At 43.7% G+C, this 23,076-nt stretch overlaps 1 protein-coding gene across 1 annotated transcript in view; it reads right to left on the minus strand.

Moving 5' to 3' along the window:
• The window catches only part of LOC119661786 (sarcoplasmic reticulum histidine-rich calcium-binding protein-like), a 310,226-nt gene that overhangs the window by 64,093 nt on the left and 223,057 nt on the right, over window positions 1–23,076 (minus strand). Inside the window, exon 2 of the mRNA XM_038071269.1 lies at window positions 8,240–8,375. Coding sequence (XP_037927197.1) covers window positions 8,240–8,375 — 136 coding nt within the window. The remainder of the gene's footprint in view (window positions 1–8,239; window positions 8,376–23,076) is intronic.

The raw sequence follows: 23,076 nt of genomic DNA on the forward strand, positions 1-23,076 counted from the left end.
AAGCTAATCGAAGGCGCTGTGTAGTTTTTTATTTCTTCAAAAGTCGTTCAGGAATGTCGAAGTCGATAGAACTCAGTTTCTCGATTAGATACAGAGGGACTACTGGTCATTGTGGTGTTGAGGGAACTAAAATCTCGGATGTTTTAGTAAAAGAGCGTTCGATTTCCCCATGTCCGGACCGGAATCAACAACTGAGGTGTCAGTATCATTGACTAATGATGGTATAAAAAACTGGGAACAAACTTTCTAAAATGGTAAGTAGCAGAGCCTTAACGCTGCTAAACATATCAAGCTTTTCCTGTCAGAAGCAAACAAACATACTGGAAAGTTCATCCAGTTGAAAAACAGGAAGACTTGCAGAAGTATGGTGGGCATTCTGACTCACTAGAAGGGCATATGTTCAGAATAGGGTTACTTCAAAATGATACCATCCTGTTGTTAGGAAATGGGAGCCACGAAACATTTTCCTTGTGAGTGCCCTGCCTATGGACGCATCAGACATCAGATTTTTTATGCTAATGTGGTCCAACTACAGCTGGTAGCATCGCATCCACTAACGGAAATCCTGTGATACATAAACGTATCCGGGATATTTTGTTAGACGGGCGAATTGACTGCAATGGACCACTGGAGTCTGAGTGCTCAGAGGCTTTGACCCTCCCCCACCTCATGCACACATACAAATCATAGAAATACTGTGCTGACGTCATAATTACTTAATTAATAATAATAAAAGTCATAATTAAAAATAATTGACAATACTATAGTCTTATATATGAGGAACCTACTTTTCTCCATTCCTTTCTTGTATCTATTTTAGGTGAACTTCTACACACTTGCTAATCATATTAAACTACATGGCAGACAGACACTCATACTCAAATAAGAAAATACATAAAGGTCTTGGTAGTTTAATGTGAGAACCTGTCGTACAGGTATAATTCTGTGGCGCGGCAGGATTCGCAGCATTCGAAATTTATTTCGAACTCTCCACTCTTTAATGCTCGCCACGGGTCCTTTCCGGACACAGATTGATTCGGTGACCGCAATGAGAGGTCCGCCGTAACTGGCACAGCGGTACTGGCTTATACTGAATGCAGGCTCAGCATTCATTGCAGCGAATGAGGGTGTATCTAACACGTTTGCCGTAATTAAAGGGCATGGCCACAGAACTACACAGCGCAACTTCACGCTTGAGTCCACAAGGAACTCTGCTGTAACTCGTAGCCGTACATAACCGAGCCGGGAGCACATCCTCCAGGAGCATCTGCTCTCGTTGGTTTCCATGATACCAAGTAATCTCCGGTGAAGCTTCGTGAAGGGACCTACTACAGATGAGCCCTTTGCAGACTCGGATTTAGCCAAACTCCTCGAGTACGGAAGAGAGGCATAAGGAAACACAAACCCTTCATACCTGAAGAGTCCCGCTTGCAGTTTCCCAACTTTCTTTTAAAAACATTACAGTTTTAGAGTCATGTCCTGCGTTAGCGGATATGAATATCACAGAGAACTTATAGGGTTGGTTGTCAAAAAAAAATCTATGGAGATGAGACGCAATCTGACAATGAAAATGAAGTTTCCGAATAAATTGAGCACATTTGGTACCAATTCGCCACTAACTTTATCAAAGCATTGTATTTCCCTTTTCCTGGTAGAATTTTTGAGGTTGCAATAAGAAATGGATATCATGCTTATTATTTGTTAATAAATGGCGAAAAAGCGAAAAAGATCGTGGTCGAAGCGCGGCGAGCCGGCCCAAACCATCGTCAAGCCCGGATTGACGGCCAGGAAGGTTTTGCTGTGTGTGGTGGGTTTCGACCGTTTGAAGCTGGCGATTGACCAGAAGCGGCCAGGATTGGTCAATAGGAATGGTGTTCTGTTCCACCAGGACAACGCTCGGCCTCACACATCTTTGATGACCCGCTAGAAACTACGGGAGCTCGGATGGATGTCCTATCGCACCCACCGTATGATCCGGACCTGGTAGTGATTACCATCTCTTCCGGTCCATGCAAAACGCTCTTGGTGCTACTAAGTTCGTCTCAAAAGGGGCTTGTGAAAACTGGCTGTTTAAGTTTTTTCCAGAAAAAGGGGGGGGGGGGGGGGGGGGGTTATAAGAGGGGGATAATGGAGTTGCCTTCTAAATGGCAAAAAGTTTTCGAACAAAACGGCGCATATTTGACTTAAATCGAATAATTCTAAGTATGTTAAATAAAGTGTTAAAATTCGATCACAAATACGACATTACTTTTTCCCCAACCCAATATATTCCCAATATACCCAATATATATTATCACTATACGCTGTTTCTATCCATAGAGAAGGAATTCAGTATACCAGCTAATCATTCTAATCTATCTAATCAATCTATGTTCCCGACTCCTATTCATCCATCCGCTCTTTGTCTAACTTTACCCCACTCAGAGGATTTAAAAATCGATCCTTTGAGCTAAGTCGAGTTAGCCCACAGTCTGCCTTACAAACAGCCACATGCAAAGTACTCGCCTGCTCTTTGCTGTAAAATAAGAGCGCAGTGAGCCGACTTGCCGGTAATTTGGTCCAGCCACATCAACCACGCTTCTGTCTCCGTATCGGTCGCTGGACGTTTTCCTGATCGATTTTCGTCAAGGGCAATATTCCGAATGCATAAGCCAGTGAAGGGAGAGAGAATATGATCAGTACGTTTCTTTCATTCTTCCCCGAGAAATGCGACTTCAGTACCAGCTTTACACATCACAGGAATTCAGACAGCAGAGCATCCTTCAGATCACCCACCCGAGCATGGGTCCCGTGCAGAATTCCGAGGTATTTGGAGAGGAAAATACTGGAATACAAGTCCAGGGTTACGCGGACGACATTGTTTTAATCTGTAGGGGCAAATATGAAGATACCCTATGTGATAGAATCCAAACTGGACTAAGGATTGCTAGTGCCTGGTGCAGGAAGGTGAGACTGCGGATCCACCCAGCCAAAACCACCATAGTACCATTCACTAGGAGGTGTAAGCTTGATTACCTGAGAGCCATAACATTACATGATATGGAGGTGAAACGAGAAACAGAGGTCAAATATTTGGGAATTACGCTAGACCAAAAATTACTCTGGAAGACACATGTCGGAAACACTTGTCAGAAAGCTACGAGGGCTCTGATGACTTGCAGATCCATAGCAGCAGAAAAAAAATGGGGTTGCAGCCGAAGATACTACTTTGGATATATACTGCAATAGTAAGGCCAATGGTTACCTATGGACCAGTAATCTGGGCAGAAAGAACCGAACTCAGCACACAACCCAGGGAATTACATAAGCTCCAAAGGCTGGCTTGCGTGTGTATCAATGCTGCAACACTTGTAAGAAAGCCACGAGGGCTCTGATGACTTGCAGGTCCATAGCAGGAAAAAATAGGGTTGCAGCCCCAAGATACTACTTTGCATATATATGCTGCAATAGTAAGGCCAATGGAGTGGTAATCTGGGCAGAAGGAACCGAACTCAGCACACAAGCCAGGGAATTACATAAGCTCCAAAGGCTGGCTTGCGTGTGTATCAGTGGGGCAATGAGGACATGCCCAACGGCATCCCTGAAGGTCCTTCTGGGATTAACCCTTCTCCATCTGCACATACAGATACAGGCAAGAGGGCAATATTCAGGATGGCCGGTAGTATGAGCGAGGCGGGGAGCTGCCTAAATCGAAGGAAAATTGCTATCCTTTCTAGGCGGTACCCCGAATTACTGATACCAAGGGATAACATGACAACGAGGTTCCACTTCGATAAGAAGTTTGAAATACGTTGGAGTAACAAGGCAAACTGGAAGAGCGTGGCTGCAACATACGACTTAAACCAGCAACTGATTACTTGGTACACTGACGAATCCTTCACAGCAGAGAGAGCAAGTGCCGGTTGACACCGGCAATGACTTGTTCCAAGGAAAATGTACTTTGAGCCAATGGGTAGGTACACTAGTGTATTCCAGGCGGAAATATACGTCATAGACAAATGTGCCTTAAGGAACTATAGGGGACAGAATATAGCTATTCTCACCGATAGCCAAGTAGCGATCAAGGCACTTAGGTCCAACCAGGTGAACTCTAAACTGGTATGGGAATGCTTTGAGAGACTGAATACACTCGGCTCGTCCAACAAGGTCTGGATACTTTGGATTCCAGGCCATGTTGGGTTGGAAGGCAACGAGACAGCGGACGAACTAGCCAAGAAGGGAGCAGGGACGCCTTTACACGGACCAGAACCTTTCTGTAGAATCGGGAACGGTTTCATGGCTATGAATCTAAGAAATGAAGAGGCACGGTTGAGGGCACTATACTGGGTGGGCCTACCAGGGATGGAGCAGTCCAGGGTGCTTTTTGGGGGATACGAACCCATGCGCACAAAGGATTGCTTAAACCTCATCAAAAAGAACCTCCGAATCATAGTGGGAATTCTCACACCTAGAGAAGCTAGGGATATCTACGGACACTGCCTGCAGGTTTTGTGAGGAGGGGGACGAAACCTCTATACACGTCCTGGGGCAGTGTGCGGCACTTCTGCAAAGTAGGTCGAGGCATCTGGGAGAACACTTAATACCAGATGCAAAGCTGAAAGATCTGGAAGTAGGGAACATACTAAAGTTCCTGACGGTTTCAGGCCTGCTAGAGATACTATGATCAATAGGTACACTATAACCAGTAAAAGGGACACAATAGTCCTTCAAGGACGCGGTGCAACTTTCCCTTAACAGTATAATAATAATAATAAGGTTTTTTTGATATTGTTGATGCTCGCTGTCACTATGTAGGTTGTCCAAGGAAATGCTTCCCCTTCCCGAAGTTTAATTGGTTAATTGTGTTGAACGAATCATGCCCTATAAATATGTATAAACTGAGTATTAATCATATGAACCTCTATGATGAAATTTTCTGCGTAGAGACTGTTTTAATTTCCTGAAATCAATGGGAGTTTTTTTACATAACGAATAAAACTTTAGGCTCTGCTAAAACAGAATTTATCTAAGGAAAGGTTTTTAAGTCGTAGGAATATTTCCTATTTATGCCTACAAATTAATGTTCGGTATTTGTCCTAAAACCTATGCAAACATCTCTTGCTTATGATGACCTCCCTGATACTTTTATTTCAATATCCTTCTGCATGTAATATTATTTTCTTGACTAGAGGGGTTTTGCACATATCATTGTTATGCATGAAATGTAAATGAAAGCTCATGTGGAATTTTATCTTCAAGAGCAAATCTCAAAAGTGAATGAGTTACTCATTGTTTGGTAAATATTATATGAAGATAAATGCAAATATGGATAAACGTGCATGTGTACTTATAATTACGTGTAGGTATGTAGGCAGGGACTAACGTAATTAATGATAACCCCAAACGGCACTCCTTAGCGCAGTGTATTGCGGTTATTATCTCTTACAATTCATCACAATATACACAAACAGCGGAATTTAACTATTATTGGGACACCATTTGCTTTTCAATAAAAGGTAGCGTCGGTAGTTCTCTTGTGTAAATCTTCGTCCGTTTATGTAACTGAATGTGTGTTTAATCACCTTTTTTCAAATTTATTATGGCAACTTCCTCGCCGATTTATGGTACTCTGCGTGCCATTTGTAAGGAGCCGGAATCTATTCGCTCCATATTTTTAGACTGCGATGGGTACTGTGGTGCGACCTTTCACGCCAACTGTTTGGATATTCCCTCTGCGTTTATAGATATTCGCGCAAAATTTTCACCGAACATTACCTATCATTGTAACGCCTGCTGCGGTACCACGCTATCTGATGCAATTCAGTTGCTGCATTAACACACGGCGACTTTGTCGTCAATTCAACATGCAATTTCAAAATCGCCGACAATTCTGCCCCCGCAAGCTGCTGCTTCATCAAGCACAAGCATAGCCTCAGCTCCTGAGATGCCGCTGACTGGCTCTGCTTATACCTTGCCGGCGACTGCAGCCAACAAAACTGGCGCCATATCTAAGTCGCCCCGGTCGACTAATTCTCTGCCTCTATCTGCCACGCACTATTCCAGTGCGGCTATAAAAGGTTGTATCAACCCAATGACTTCCGCTAGCCAACTGAAAAATCGTCCTCCATCCGAAGGACAGGTTCCCTACGCATCATCGGATGCGCTACGAACTTCTGGCGTTTATCCTACAGTCGCTGCAATAGCACCACCGCACGCTTCCTCCTGTATATCATTGACGCCCGCCACCGCTGAACCACAGGCCTTTCCGACCTCATGTCGCCCGAGTGGCCCCCAATTGAACGCCTCGCCACCGAAACAGCTGTTCGTGTCAAGGCTAACGTACTCTACCACGCCCGACGAAATTCTGGCCTATATCAGAAGCAAAACCAACTCAACTTTGTCACCTTTTTCGTATGTGAAGCTGACGAAGGGTGGCCCTCCTGAATGAGTGATAGCTTCCTTCAAAGTGACATATCCTCACGACTTTGATGCTATCGTCCAATCTTCCTTTTGGGCACAGGGAGTCTTCGTCAAGCCTTATCAGAGGTCTAAGCTTCGAGAAAATTTCCGGCCCGCCCGCCTGCCTCGCCCAACTTGGATGATTCCAACAACTATACGCTATTTTATCAAAATGTAAGGGGTCTAAGGACCAAGCTGTCGGATTTCAAACTGTCTGCCTTAGCATTTCTCAAACCTGGCTGGATGACAGGATTTTAGATTCTGAGCTCCTCGAAGATTACTCTGTCTTTCGTTGTGATAGAGACTGTGCTGCGCTTGGCAAGACAACTGGCGGATTCTGTTACGATACGTGTCCTTCTGCCAAACGTATGTCCCTTTATCATATCGTGTGTATATTTTCCCTGCCTAAGCCCGCCTTCTCTGTACGAGGATTTCTTCGATAGGTTATCAGAAGCCCTAATCGTTTTGTTTCCCTCAGTTCCGTGCATCCTCTGTGGCGACTTTAATCTTCCTATGCTTTCCTTGCCTTCCCTCCCTGCCTAATAACTCGACTCACTCTTCTCTTCCTGTATCCACTTTCATGTACACCTGTGGCGCCCTCCAGTTTAACCTTTCTAGAAACCGCTTAGATCGCACTCTCAACCTTGTCCTCTCTGACCTTCCTTTCCCAAACCCTTCATGCTCCCTCTTACGTTGCCCCTGACGCTCATCATCCTGCTCTCGAATTCAATGTTCAGCTATCCCGACTCCACTCTCCTGTCGCTCACAGGCCTACCAAGTTCAACTTTCGTAAGGCAAACTTCGAAGGTCTGAACTCAGCCCTGGCGTCAATCTACAGGGTTTCCCTCCTCTCTCCATTTACCTGTGACCAAGCAGTCAACACTTTCTATACCTTTTTATCTGATCTTCTTCCCTGTTAGAGGAGTGAACGCCTCTCCTAAGTGCTTACGCTCTTACCTCGTCTGGTTCACCACTGAAATTCACAAAAAACTACGTCAAAAACAGACTGTGAGAAAGAAGTTCCTGGCTTCTAGAAACGTTGCTGACTTTTTTTCAAATCTCTTCGTTCCTCGGTCAAATCATTAGTACGTAAGTTCAGAAACGAATATTTGTCCAGCGTGGAAGAGATACTATGTTCAATAGGTACGCTATAACCAGTAAAAGGGGCACAATAATTCTTCAAGGATGCGGTGCGCCTTTCCCTTAACAAAATAATAATAGAGGTGTTCCTCGTTCACAGCTTCGATGTGAAGGTCACCAATGCTATGTCCGGCATGCGGATGGCTAGGATTCGACACTTGTCTAATCCAAATTTCATTCTGGATTCGTTATTATATGTATTTATTATTGTTGTAATATAATTAATGCTAATTAGTTCGTAGAATATATCGATTTACGTTGCTTGTGCACATGGTACATAAACCATAAATTCAAATTTTGCTCTGGGGAGGAAATGGATTTCCAAATCCTTTAAAGCGCATTCGTCTCTTTACCTGTTAGAATACTGGGGGATTCAATGTTTCAAAACAATAGTTCTCCTGAGGCAATAAAGTAGCAAATTTCATATCCAGCGTAATTCTACTTCTAGCACTTACTGTACATTTGAGTTTCCCGTCTCTCTTCTAAACTTTAAATTAGAGTACTAGAAGCCATGCCGATATGTGTCCACACTTCCTCCTTCTACCCAGCAATAATACCATTATCGGCATTCAACGAGCTACACCCAGCAATATCGCAAAATAAAATCTTCTATCTTGGTTCCAGCCACATTACAAGTACACCACAGGAAAAAATACCTTACCTAGATGATGCCGGTGATTCGTGATATAGTTCTTTCGTGACTGCTTAACAGCTTCATGTGTTCCCAACGTCTCATGCTTGTGCGATGTCATTGTCCCTGGAATGTATGGTTGTGAGAAAACATTCGATGTTTGATCCTGGAAATAAGAAAAGAAGAAAAGGAATGACGACAAATTCTCCAGAATTTTATTTACGATAAAGTGCTTGTTGCTTTTATGCGACACATAAAATGGGTATTTACTAAGAGAATTCTATTCCGCAAGAAAAAGTTCTCTGGACAAATATCGAGTGGTAGATAAATTGAAAGAATAAGGTCATGGATACACCGAAATTTGTTTACTGTTGAAAATTCATTGCGGTACTAAATGTAAGTGGTTGATATTTTTATAAGATATTCGGAAAGTAAAGAAAGAAAATGGTGTCAAGTGACAAATTTTCAGTTACCCTCGACTTCAATTTAGACAGAAATTTCATTTCATCCGATAAAAGACGCGCTTCGATAACACCAACTTGGTCCAGAAAGCTTCCTTCTTGAGAAAGAATTCAATAATTCAGTTAATCAATCACGTGTAGAGGTAGTGGGGCTGTTACTGATGAAACTCATGATGTGCCAAGTATACTTCAAAGTAGTAAATGTACGGCAAGAAAACTTTTTTTATTTTCAAAAACTCATTGAATTCAATTATTGGAGCACTAAGCGAAATTGCTCAGTGAACCCCACGGAATTATCAACTTTCCGAAAACTTGTGGAGGAGCAAAAAGGCAAACTGTCTATTGAATGGTCAAAACCCTAGGATAATGCCCCCATTTAGTTACTGTGGTAAGACTATGAATCCATTGCTCCATCAACAACAACATGGAAAAGGAATCAATGCAAACCATTCTCCGTCTCTAGACCAGACATCGCTAATAAGTTCAGACGACCCACTTAGCCCTACAATTAAATGGCTAATAATGAAATTCTTGAACCACACAGCGAATGATTATCGATTGCATCCTCGTAGAGAATAGAATGCAATGTGCATGATATCGACTTTCCATCATGATTTGATTTTCAGTTGATAGTCCCATAACCAGCCGTCCCACATAGCGTGAAGCATTCCATCGTTAAAGCCACAGACTCCAGAGTAAAATCACTTAATTAGTGACCATTACACACAAATCAGTTAAATTACCCCAAGAGATAGTAGACAGCTTCCAATTGCAGTTGTCCTTTTAGACCTCCCAGTGAAATGTAACGTGATGTGACTGACAATCAAATTGCAAAATGGATATGGGAATTCAGAATACCATGTGACCGCGAATGATCAATCATTCAATTTTGGCTTTCGAATACCTTTCTTAGGTGATTCGAGAGTGCCGTCGTCCATATGTACAGCACACGTATTGTAGACTTCGTATGTGTCTCTAGGCAAAGGATAAATACAACGCCATTATTTGAAAAGTGAAGAATCAAGAAAATTAATTGGAGTTTAGTATGGAAAATGGACGTCATGAACATGCTAAAACGTAATACTCATTAATTATTCAATATCAACCTAAATTCGCACCATGGAGTACTCTGCAAGGGTTCTTGACGCATGGACGGCGTCAGGACGTAAGCAAGTTAGTCCGAACACAACGAACAAAACAAATACGTGTCTGCAAGCTAAATATTGGAACCCTAACTGAAAAGACCGAGGAACTCGCAAGAACCCTTCAGAAAAGGCGCATTGATATCTGCGCTCTGCAAGAAACCCGATGGTCTGGTGCCAAAAGCTGCGACATTGAACGCGAACGCGGTAAAAATGGCTATAAACTTCTCTATTTTGGTAACCCACACACTCAATATGGCGTTGGCATTGCCATCTCAGAGGGTTTCCGTGATGCCATTAAAGAAGTCGAACGATTTGACGATTGGCTGATGAAGTTCACCATTATATCAGCTGACCGCACTATTCATTTCTTCACCGCCTACGCACCCCAGACAGGTCGAACTGATGGCGAGAAAGATGCCTTCTGGCAACTTCTCGATGAAAAGACTTGTCGCGTGCCTGCTGACGACTATATGGTCATGTGGGTGCAAAGGCAGACGGTAACAGGTGCCTTGGGGGAAAGGGGTTCGGAGCGCGCAATGAGAGTGGCGAGCGTATAATCGATTTTGCGGACATACATGACCTTGTAGTTATGAATACATGATTCATCAAACGATTGTCATATCTTCCTATATTATATAGTGGAAACAGTAAAACGCAAATAGATTAGATTCTCATAAGACGCCGACATTTTACCCCCGTCACTGATTGCAAAGTCGTTCCCTATGAGACCATCGCACCTCAACATCGGCCGTTGATCGCCGTCCTGCGAATCAAGCCACCGATAAAACAGCGTGAGGAACGCACTGACCCGTCTCGCATTAAATGGTGGCGATTTGGTGAGAAGAAAGAAGAAACGATCTCACTCATACGATTGCCGACCATTACGATTGTGGAAGAATCGTGAAACCAAATCAGAGACACGATCCACAAAGCGGCCTCTGCAACCCTCGGGGTCACCAAGTCGGGTAAGCGGTACATCAACCGAGATACTTGGCTTTTGAATGATGACGTTGAAATGAAGGTCCGTGAGAAGAAATGCTTCTATCACAAATTTCTCGACGATAAAACACTGGCCAATTCGCAAATTTATAAGAATGCCAACCGGGAAGCAAACAGGGCGGTCGCTGTCACCCGAGCGAACCATTACAATAATCTTTACGATAAACTGGACACTCGGGATGGCGAGAGAGATCTGTATCGACTTGTTAAAAGCGATATCGAACGTACACCGGATATCGAACACTTCTATTGCGTTAATGACAAAAACGGTACTTTGCTTACCAACCGTCGAGCCGCAACGGATAAGTCGCAAAAATACTTCGATCAGATTTCAACAGAAGAATTTACTCATCCTCCATTTCTACAATCATCGCCGACATTTGGACCAGTTCCACCTGTCAGCGCAACTTTCCGTCCCCACGTACTCGAGGAGGGCGATCAGACCCGAGTCTGCAAGGGACTCATTTGAAGTGGCTCTGCCACGAAGCCTCACCGGAGGTTATCTGTTACCATGGGAACCGGGATGGCCCTCTGAGAGCATATGCTCCAGGAGCATTCCTGGAGGATGTGTTATTTGTGGTTGGCCCCCTAGTGGGAGTTTCATGGTGGTTGTGGTTATGCCTACATCGCGGGCAGAGCTCCTCGGAGCTCGAGCGTGGAGTTGCGCTGTACAACTATTAGACAGGCCTCGCATCCACTGGTATGAATGCTGAGCCTGCACTCAGTATAAACAAGGACCGCTGTGCTTGTATGGCGGAGCTCTGATTGTGGTCCCAAAATTAATCCGTGTCCGAAGAGGATCGTGGGATTATGCCTTCACGGCAGGTACTCACGTTAAACCCCCAGGACATTCATGTCAGCGCAACTGAAGTCTAGGAGGCAATAAAACGAATGAAATCGGGGAAAGCCACAGGACCTAACGACATCGCATCTAAGCTGTGGAAAGCGAAGAGCTGGGACCCAACACTGTGGCTCAGTGAATTCTTTAATCGCGTTATTCAGGAAGGAAGAACACCATCTGACTGGCAAGATAACACCACAGATTACCAGCTATCAGCTAATGGTTCCACAACTGGTATTCTTTGTGATCGACGTATCAACGAACGTCTCAAATCTAAAATTTACCGCAATGTTGTCCGTCCTGTCGCTCTCTATGGTTCTGAGTGTTGGCCAACTATAAGAGACAATGAACGGCGTCTTGCGGTAATGGAGACGAAGATGTTACGTTGGACTAGTGGCGTGGCACGTTTTGATCACATCCGAAATGAGGATATCCGCGATCGTTATGGGGTTGCACCGATCGTGGAAAAATTGCGAGAGAGGTGTCTTCGATGGTATGGTCACGCAATTCGTGCTAACGAGAATTCGCTTGCCAAGATTGGTCTGAACATCGAAGTCGATGGTAAACGACCTAAACAACCGTGGCTTGATACGCTGGATGGGGATTTAAAAGCTTCGAGATTGCACCCAGATCAGGCATTCGATAGACCCAAATAGCGAAACCGATCACGACGAGCCGACTCCGCTTGTGAACGGGACAAAGGCTGAAGAAAAAGAAGATAGAAATAACTAAAAAAATCCAAAAAAAAACGGAAACTATAATATCCCCATGTACCCCGTCCTTCATATGAGTTCACTTGATATGATGATGACCGAATAGATATCAGCGCAATAAATTTAACCTGCAATCCGTAAGTTTGACCTTCTATAACTTCGCTAATGATAGTTGGATTCCGTTCAAACTTTTCAGAATTATGTTTTATACCTTATATTGCCTTTGCTGGGATTTCTGGTAAATTTTTAAAACACGATATTATACTATTATTAACTGTATTTGTGCAGCCATCGAAAAGTAATGTATGTATGTATGTATGCATCATTATATTTTTTTTCAGATTTTTCGGTTGGATAGATTCTAAGAACGAGACCTGCCTTACTTTCTGGAGCACCCATTTTGTGTCCTCACTCCAATATGTATCATCCAATATCAGTTACAAAAAGTACTAATCGAGACCTTTCATTTGATAACCCACATGGCTGCATTCTGTAGAAAAAAAAAATATCCCCTTTCGCATGTATAGGAGCCCCCCTTTAAACTGAACACAAAATGGTGCTGAACAAAAAATGACGTTGCATGTGAAGACCACATATTCTTACCAAATTTCGTAACAATCGGTTCAGACGTTTACGAGTAAATCGTGTGACAGACAGACGGACAGACGAGCAGACGAACAGAGAGACAGACGGATAAGCGACAGACATTGAATCGATTTTAATAGAGTTTAGTTTCACACAAAACCTTAAAAATGCATCAATACGAGTATGTTGAGCCGAGTTTAATTCAGCAAATCTTTTAAACTTCTCAAACATTTTATACCGCCATAATCTTTGCTCCAGGCAATGGTGTCATCTACACTCATGTCTTTAAAATAATTTTAGGTGAATTGCAACTGACTACAATACATTGCCATTAAGATACCAACAAACAATCTTCACAGGATTCAGTGGGTCTGTTATGGCTTTCTATGGCACTGAACCCCGTTTCACAGCAACCGAATGGTGCCAAAGGACATGACTTCGCAATTCAATGTAGCCTAGCTAGCTAAATATTACATCTATTACATACAGTTGTACGCAAGTACTGACAGTAATTTTGGGAAACGGTTGAGCAAATTTGATATGCTCATTCGTGAAATTTGGTTTAAACTAATTTGTAGGCGGTCAAAGGGGATTATAGGTCCCAGGGCGAAACGTGGATTGGTACCCCCGATGAAGGATAAAACCTGGGAAGCGCCACCACCACGTGGTGGTGGTCGCTGCGAGTTCTTTCTTAATGAAAAAGTGCAAGCGGAGAAGGATGAAGGCGAGTCTCCCGAGCCAGAAAACGGGATAAATCATACCAACGGGTACTCCAGTTTGAATAGGGCTGACAACCCTACACGGAAATCAGAATTTCCAAAGCCACGAAAGGAACCTCGTACTGGGCGGATTCTATAACGACGAACCCGGCCGCGAAAACGGAATAACGATTTTCGCATTTTCACATGGAACGTCCGCTCCAAATCCCAATATAAGACTGATGTAACAATGCCGCAATAGATACGCTGGACCGGTTTCCTGGAGAAGAGCCACTACACCATATATTATAGTGGCCAACCAGCAAATTATGTGCTCAGAGTAGCTTTCTTAGTCAGCCAAGAAAAGCAACCGCAGGGGTTATTGGCTTTGAAAACATAATCAAAACGCAATGCACTCTGCGTTTGAGAGGCAAACTTAGAAATATAAGCCTTATTACTATACACTCTCTTACAGAGAAGACGCCAGACTGCAGACCGGCAGTACAGCGGACCCTCGAAGTTGGTTCTAGTTATAATACTTCTAGTTATAAAACAGTCAAGTAGAGGCGGAGCCCGTATTCAGGGTATACATTGACTCCCATACCTTACATAAAAACACAAATGATAACGCACTGCGAGTTATTCAGTGGCTGATGGAAGTACTTGGTTTGCCCGCAAAGCGGTTCACATATATATGTGGGTCTCTCCAGACGGGACCACTTTCAACAAATTGACCACGTGGTGATCGAACGCCGCCACCTCCCAGCCTTGATGAACATATAGGGGGCAATATAGACTCGGATCACCTCGCTGGTATAGTGCTCCGCACTTGAATTACAATACCGTCTACAATCCCCTCTGACAATCAGATGAGAGTAAATACTGAATCCATCCACAACAAAAGCCCTCCGTAAGACCTATAAGGGGGAAATGGATACCGCAATAACCGCAGCTAACAGATGTCCTGGAGATAAAGCATCAAAAAATGATCCTCTGTGTCTGTGAACTCGAAAAGTACAGTAAGTAACCGCACCAGGCGCGGAACCAACAAGTCAGCAGGGTTAAACCTTATACACCTCGATGCTCATCCTGTCGAGACAAAGAGGAATACCTGATTTCCGACCGTATGGGCATTTTGGACTGATAGGTTAAGTACTTTGATGAAGAACTAAATAACCAAAAAATATCGGCGAGTTGGAGGTCTTGGCAACTGAAGAGGACAGGCAAATGCTGTCACCACCAAGCAAGGAAGAAACAGTCCGTGCAATTCATCGGCTTAATACCATCAGTCGGCAGAAGCCGTACAGCCAAATTGATTAAATATGGAGGCGACCAATTACACAAAGCGATTCGGCAATTTATGCTCAAGGTACGAAACGGCAAATCAATGCCTGACGACTTGCAACGAGGATATAAAAAGGGAGATTAGATTTTCATCTGCTACTTGAAGTCCAGCCTAAAATTAATAGGCAACGGTAGCTTCCTCCAAACTACAATTTTTGGTTTTAAACGTAAATATATATTTCGGGAGTAACTTACCCCCTTCATCAATACAAAGCTACCTAGCTAGCTAGTGGCTCCCGAAATATATATTTACCTTTAAAACCAATAATTGTAATTTGGAGGAAGCTACCCCTTGTCTATTAATAAAAAGGGAGATATCACGCAGTACAGTTATGGAGGTATCACGTTGCTGAGTACCATCTATAAGATATTCTCCGCTATTTTGCTAGGTCGGGTAGTCCCTTACACCCAGAACATCAATGGCCAATACCAAAAGAACTTCACTCCAGGCAAATCAGCAATAGACCAAGTTTTCTCTCTACGCCAACCGATGGAAATACTTTTGCAATGTGGATATCACTTCCACCTACTTTTCATCGACTTCACGACTATGATAACATAACAAAGGTAAAACTGTACACGGTCATGAGAGAATTTGGTATGCCGACGAAATTGATAACACTGACTAGGCTGATACTGACTTATGTGCAAGACCAGATAAAAACAGCAGCATTACTCTCGAGACCATTTAATATCAACAACAGTCTAAGACCGGGGAATGCCCTACCATGCGTCCTCTTTAACTTGGCCTTAGAAAAGGTGATCCGCGATGCAGATGTCAATGCATGAGGCACCATCCTCTTCAAGTCTACCCAACTACTGGCCTATGCTGACGACATTCATCCAGATCGAGCATCCGGCGCGAGATCTTGGGCTGCACATTAACGAAGGCAAGACGAAAAGGGGAACAATAGAGATAGGAAATTACAACCTTGAGATCTTTGTTGATTTCTGAGACGATGAAGTCCACACACGTTTGTTGGTTGTCAACAGAGTCTACTTCAACTTACAAAACCTATTCCGCTCGAAACGTCTCACCATAGGGTCAAAGCTCTTACTGTACAAGACTATAATCTTGCGAGTCTTCATGTATTCCTCCTCCTCCAAAGATTTTTTGGTCCCCTACATGAGGATGGACGATTCTATAGCTTCTATAACGATGAAATTCATGAAGGATACCACGATCGCCAGGTTGTGGATAAAATCCGGCTCAAAAGGTTGCGATGGCCGGGTCACTTAATCTGTATGGATGGGAATGATCCATCCCCAGGACAATATCGATGGTAGAAAAAGAAGACGAAGCAGAACCTGCGTCAGATGGAGCGATGGCATAGGCCAGGATGCCAAACAGCTTTTAAGGGATATCGAGTTGGTGGACCTCGGCGCAAAACCGGGGTATCTGGAATTCCCTACCAAGGCAGGCCTAGAGCGGATACCGGTTGTTGCGCCGTTGATGATGGAAAGCAAATAAAACCGCAGTATTGGAACAGATCCAAATGTCGGGGTACAAATCAAAATTCTAATACAATTACGAAGAGTACTCTTTATCGTAAATTTACCGATAGTGTAATTAATTTCTGCTTATCTGCGTTAAAGTGTGTCAAGTCTGCGAAATTTATAGGTTACCAACAAGCAAATTTTGAAACTTTACTGCTAGAGAAACGACAACAGCGCCTCGGATAGGGACTAAGCAGACGATGGCCAAAGGATCCTGCTGTGACCTACCTGGCTATCGAAAATGGACTATCATTGGTTTCTGCCATATGTGCACCTTCCTCGATAATGATAGCAGAGATCCTCAGAATGCTCGTTTTCTGGACATTCTGAGCCTAAACGAAGTCAGATGGTGAGATTCTGGACACTACTCCTTTACCTCTGACGGCAATGTTCTTTTGTACTCTGAAAAGCCAAGTGTCAGGTAGTTTCTGATGGCTATCGCAAAGCGCGCCCTCTTGGCCCGCGAGCTCATTTCTGACAGACTTCTAACTGCAAAATTCAGCTCAACACTATGCACTAACGGAGACTTCCGACATAGTGGAGAGTAATGCTTTCTATGAGCAATTTAACGCAGTTTAAGGGAGGCTTTCAAAAGGTGATATTGTGATCGTGATGTAATGGTAGGAAGTTCGTGGATTTCTGCCACTTCCACCGACTCGTCATTGGTGGCACATTGTTCGAAAACGGAGCCTGCCATAAGGTCAGTTGGGTTCCAATTGACCAGCGTCGTACAATCGAACAGATCGAGCAGTAAAATTAGGAGTTGACAGCTGAATGTGCGCAAAAGAAGAGGCGCTGACATCGGCCCCGAAAGGGATTAGCATCTGATAGTCCCTTACGTTTGCTTGGTTTGGGAGAGCCGGCCACCACCGGAAGGGGCGTCATAAGATCTAGCTTATTGCGCGAAAGCAGATCAATGAATGGAAGGGGTTGAATGCTTTACTGATCGCTGCGAGTGATGGTGGGCATGACGTGCTTGAACTCCGATACCGAGTGAAATCCGGAAAAAATCAGTGTAGTGTACGACGTGACAAGACAAAATTTGTTATTACGCTGGTCAGGGGAGCGAAAATGCCGCAGATCGCAATGATTTGAGGAATTTATACCGCATCACCAAAGAGCTTGCATATGGTTACTAATCTTTCGATGCTCCTATGGAGGACGTCAATGGTCGACTGTTGATCTACGATGCTGAACAACTGAAGAGGTAGAAAGGACATTTTAACACGATTCTTAGCCGTAGTTCCTCCTCTCGTAAATGAAGTGGCTAGTTACCGTGACATGCGGATACGACTGATCCTGCAAACAGAAGAGAAAAAATTTCGACCATAAATGGACTGAAACGGAGTAAAGCCGTCGGACTTGAAGGTCCCCACGGATAGTTATTTATCGCTGCACTTGCAGTTACTGGGAATCTGCTGCTTTCACTCGTACGAAAATCTGGGAACCCGACACCTTTCTCTGAGAGTGGAAGATCGTCAAGATCCCAAAAAGGGGATCCATCGCAAAAATAATATAATAACAATCCTAGAATGCATCAAAGAACATTTCGAAAGCTTGATCGACAGAGAGCAGACTGGTTTCCGCTCCGAATCCTCCTGCATTGACCACATCAACACAATACAGATCATTTTGGAACAGTGCGCGGAGTATAAGTCTTCGCTGTACCTGTTCTTATCGAGTGCTTTCGATAGCGTGAACAGGCAGTGCTCTACGCAGGAGGGGCATTCCGGAGAAACTGATAGCTATTATCAGAACGACATATGATGACCTCAGAGGATTTTGAAGTCCAAAGCGTAGTCCGCCAAGGTTGTATCCTGCCGTGATGACGTAGAGGAAGTCAATAGAAGATGACATCTTTCCTCAAACACATCGACTGCGTTGTTGATATCTGCTCACTCTCTCTCACCAGGTCATGGATCTTGGCCAAATGGCCCTAGTTGGACTGAAGATAAACAATGACAAAACCAAGGGGGCTCATCATCCTCCCCCTATCTGCATAATTGGGCAGAGCATCGAAAGCGTCGATCAATTTGTATATCTTGATAGCGTGGTTTCTACCGACAGTGGTGCCGACATATTAGCAGCACTAGATCCGCTTTCGCTCCCCTGTCTAAAATCTGGAAATGAAACTATCTCAATACCAAAATCAAGTTGAGATTGTTCTAAGGTGGGGCAACAATTGCATGTATATATATACACAATTATTATTTTAGTTTCAAATAAAGTACAAATGAAGTCGATCAGTCCGGCCGATGCAAGCAACTTAATAACCATTCAACTATGTACTATGTCAAAATAGTTGGGAAAGGCCTACTACTCTTTTTAATCGGCCTCTTAGCGAGTTTGAATATGCCACGGAGAACACCGGTGGTGGCATCTGTCAGTCGAATTAGCAACATTCGAAATTTATTTATTTATTTCTTCCCCGCTGCACTACATCACTCCACCCCCAAATAAAACCTAGGGATTTCAGCGACTGGACTCGCAACTGTATTACCCATCATTTGGCGAAGCGCACGCGACGTTGATTTGGGGCGCAAACGGGCTTCAGCCTGGACAAGGAGATAGCCTCCCTATGTCCCCCCATCTCGAGTTGGAAGAAATGTATTCCCCGCTCGAGAACACGGTACGGGCCTTCGTATGAAGACTGCAGCGGCTTCCGGGCGGCATCCGTCCTGACCAGGACGTGTGTGCACGAGTCTAGCTCCCTGGGAGCGCAGGCAGGTACGGATGTGTGTCGGGTGGGAGGTGTGGTTTTAAGGCGGTGGAAGTTGTCTCTCAGCAGACGCAATCCCGAGTCTGTGAGACCCGATCTCTTGTCGAAGACCGGGTCACTTGGGAGCCTTGGGTTCTCCCCGTATACCAGCTCCGCGGGGCTGGCTTCAATTCCTCTCGGCGGTTTGTTCGGAGGCCAAGTGGGACGAGAGGCAAGACTCGAGTCCAGGACGGATCGTCACGGCCATAACGGCGGATTTCAGCCTCCGGTGCCAACGCTCTAGCATCCCATTGGATTGCAGGTGGTATGCAGTAGTCCGCTGGCGTTTGAATCCCAGGAGTTTACCTAACTCCAAAACAAGGGTGGACTCAAATTACATTCCCTAGTCAGTGATAGTCACTGCAGGGACACCAAAGCGAGGGATCCACTCTCGACAAAAGGCTTCGGCACAATATTGCGCCGTAATGTCCTTCAGAAGTATTGCCTCAAGCCACCGCGTAAACCTATCGATGATTGTGAGGCAATACTTGAAACCGTGCAAGTCTCGCAAAGGGCCTACGATGTCGAAGTGTATTGTGTGGAATCGCTTGGTAGTCCGTGGGAATGAGCTCACTTCTTTTTTTACATTCCTGGAGACCTTACACTTCTGGCATGCGATGCACTCTCTGGCCCAGGAGTTGACGTCCTTATTCATGGAGAGCCAAAAGTATTTTTCGGTGACTAGCCGATTTGTCGACCTGATGATTGGATGCGCTAAGTCGTGAAAGGTGGCCGGAATGTATGGCTGGGGTCCCTTTTCCGAGCACTCGCAGCAGAAAGAGAGGTTTGAGGTGAAGATGGGCAACTCCCGAAATTTGTATTTGGGGTTGGATTTGAGGCTCTGAAGCACTGCGTCATCCCTCCGCGCCTTGGCGATAGCCGAGAAGTGGAGTACGGTGGGGATGTTTACCTCGGAGACACGTGACAAAGCGTCAACAACTATGTTGTCCTTGCCGGACGCTTTGCCGGGCTTTTGTTTTAAAGCCACAATGCCATGCAATAGAATCCACTCTCCCAAGATGGCACACGAGTGGATCGCCCCAAGGGCACTTGGCGCAGGACAATAGAGGATAAGTGCGTCGCGGGAAGTCGTGGGGAGTGCGGAAGGGATTTAATTACCTGCGTAATTAATTATTTTTATTTTCTCAATTCTTTGAATAATCGGATATGTAGAAGGAATTTATTAAACTTCCTTTGAATCACGAAATATTATTCTAACCATGACTTGCTACCAGGAAAATTTTATCACCAATTTAACTCCCTCATTCCGCATATATTGTACCATAAAGTTAATTGCCAATTATAATTTTTGATTTGCTATCGGAAAAATTATTCAGGTTGATATCAAAGAAAGACCGCCAAGTGCTTTTACCGTGAAAACGGTAGACTTTGCCGCATTTTGTTTACCCAAGGGAATACCTTGATCCAGAGTCCAGTTATTCCAGTTATAGCATCTTAATGGGTGCAGTGTAGATCAAAACACGCTTATAGGTTACAGGTGAATTTTATATTGATATAAATACACATATGACTTGAGCCTTGGAACTCGTAAAGGAACATGTATGACTACATTATACGATGTGGCACGGCGTGAAAATATTCATACAAAGCGCTCACAATCGAACCCCGGTAAGCTAAAACCCCTTTGTCCCGCACTAACCATCCAACCATCCTTGATAAGTAGATGCTATAATTAATGTACGACACATGATATGAATGATAAACGGTTTTATAAGATATTATTGTGACCATATTGGAAAGCCAGTTCAGAAATTCAAATGCAGACGGCAACTTTCTCGGCTGGCACATTCTCAAGTTGAGTCGAAAAAAGGGGGCTCCTGCAGAATGTAATCTGTCGAAATCACTCGGCGATGATAACCTGTCGCTTCGACCAGACAGGCGAGCTCATTGCTCATTTTGATTCGAATATGGTGAAGACTAAATTGATGCAAGACAGAACAATCGGGCAATTTGTCTTATTCATAGCCTCGAGCCGAGTAAATCAAGATGCATTGAATTCATCGATGGACCGGTTTGCCCATATGACTTCTTGTCGTTCACGCAGGCGTTCTAGATTTTTTCCTCCGTTTGAAAAATGCATTATCGTTCAAATGCTTAAGTGAAAAGATGTAAACTTTCAGAAACATGTACGTGAATGATCCCCGCATGGTCATTAGTACATGTAAAGCTTACAAATATATAAATTCCTGTGGTACGTACACTGGACGTTCGTGTTCGTTAATTAATTAGCGGCGAGCTGTTGGTTTCTTTAATGAATCTTCTCGCTGGCGTTCATCTGTCTTAATAGCACCATTTGTAGGTGCATATTTGCTTAAAACTGCACTGAGACATCTGAGGATTGTTGCCTTGGAATTTACACTGATGTAGTGCCTACAGTTTGTTTATAAAATGGGGAAAGTCAGAGGTGATCACTTGCTTTCGGGTTTATGGTTACGGTTAAGGTGTTTGATTGACTCAATAAGATGAGTAATAAAATGCCAGTAAAACCATGGCTAATCAGTAATGATTGAACAGCACACTTTTAATGAGTCAAACACCGGCAACTCACATTCTAACCCAAGTACCTCTATTTACTTCACAATCATACAACACTATTCCCCATATTTCAGGTAATTCCAAGAGTCTTGTGTGATTCAATGAAGTTATTTGCATTAAATGTTATTCATCTCTGTTTCCAAACCTCCACTCTCTTATCTGTACGTACACTGTAGATACTAACGCCAGAAAAAAGCCTGATAACAGTATGTATCATACTAACGCAGCTGAGTTGGTTAGACGCTAGTGTATAACGATTAGCTAGTTTCATCTACAAGTCAACTGGATAGTGGCCGTCGAGGTAGATGAAGCAACAACCATTTGATCAATTAGCATTTAGTCGTTTAGTAGATAAATATGCCAGCGGCACTCATGCACTTAATAATGCGATCATGTCCCATTGCAATTGAGAGGATCAACGGTGAAATCCTAATTGATAATCAATCAGAAAGTTATGTGAAGGTACCTGGTGTCAGCAATATCCTCATTTTCTTTCCCCGTTTAGCGGATGCTTTCTAAGCCGCCAGTAACTTTTGATCACTTGCTGCTCTTTCTTTGACCATGCGATAGATACACGTGCAGTACTGAATGTAATTTTCCTAATTTTTGCTTATTCGTTCGTATTCCGTTGAGATTCATTTTCGCAGCTTTCTCTATCGGACGGTAAATTATAATAATTAATATTTAATTTTGAAAATAGGATGAATGTAACCGACTAGCGTTTGTCTTGTTAAAGAAGATCTGCGGACTATTTGCAGGCTGCGACAGTAGGTGGAAGAGTTGACAAAGCTTCCAAATTGTGACAGATTTCAGTAATAATAGTGAATCCAGGTGACGGCCTGTAAACTCAAAGTGTAATTCAGAGTGTTGAGAAGGGTACTCTGGTTATGATTTTTTTTGGTACCAATATCACCATACAGAAGTAGGCTCAGTAAAAACGTAGAGTCCCCAACAAAGCCCCCATCCGTACCCTTAGCTTTTCCTCCCGTGATAGAGATTGCACACCCTTATCTCCATGCAGTAGACATACTTTGGACTTTCGATTGTCTATTGACACAATTTGCTCCCAGTGTGGTTGACACAGTGTTTTTTCGATCATTGCAGGACCCCACAAAATCCCATCAGGGGCAGTTTCTTCAGCCAATCGACATCTATATGAAGATATTTAGGACAATAAGTGCAACCTGGGTGATAAGTGATGACCTCACTTTGTTTAAAATTTATGCTCAATTTTAAGTCTAAGTTTCAGTCAGGATCACTAAGTCAGCGC

Source organism: Hermetia illucens, chromosome 1 (assembly GCF_905115235.1).
Source record: "Hermetia illucens chromosome 1, iHerIll2.2.curated.20191125, whole genome shotgun sequence".
Taxonomy (NCBI): Eukaryota; Metazoa; Arthropoda; class Insecta; order Diptera; family Stratiomyidae; genus Hermetia; species Hermetia illucens.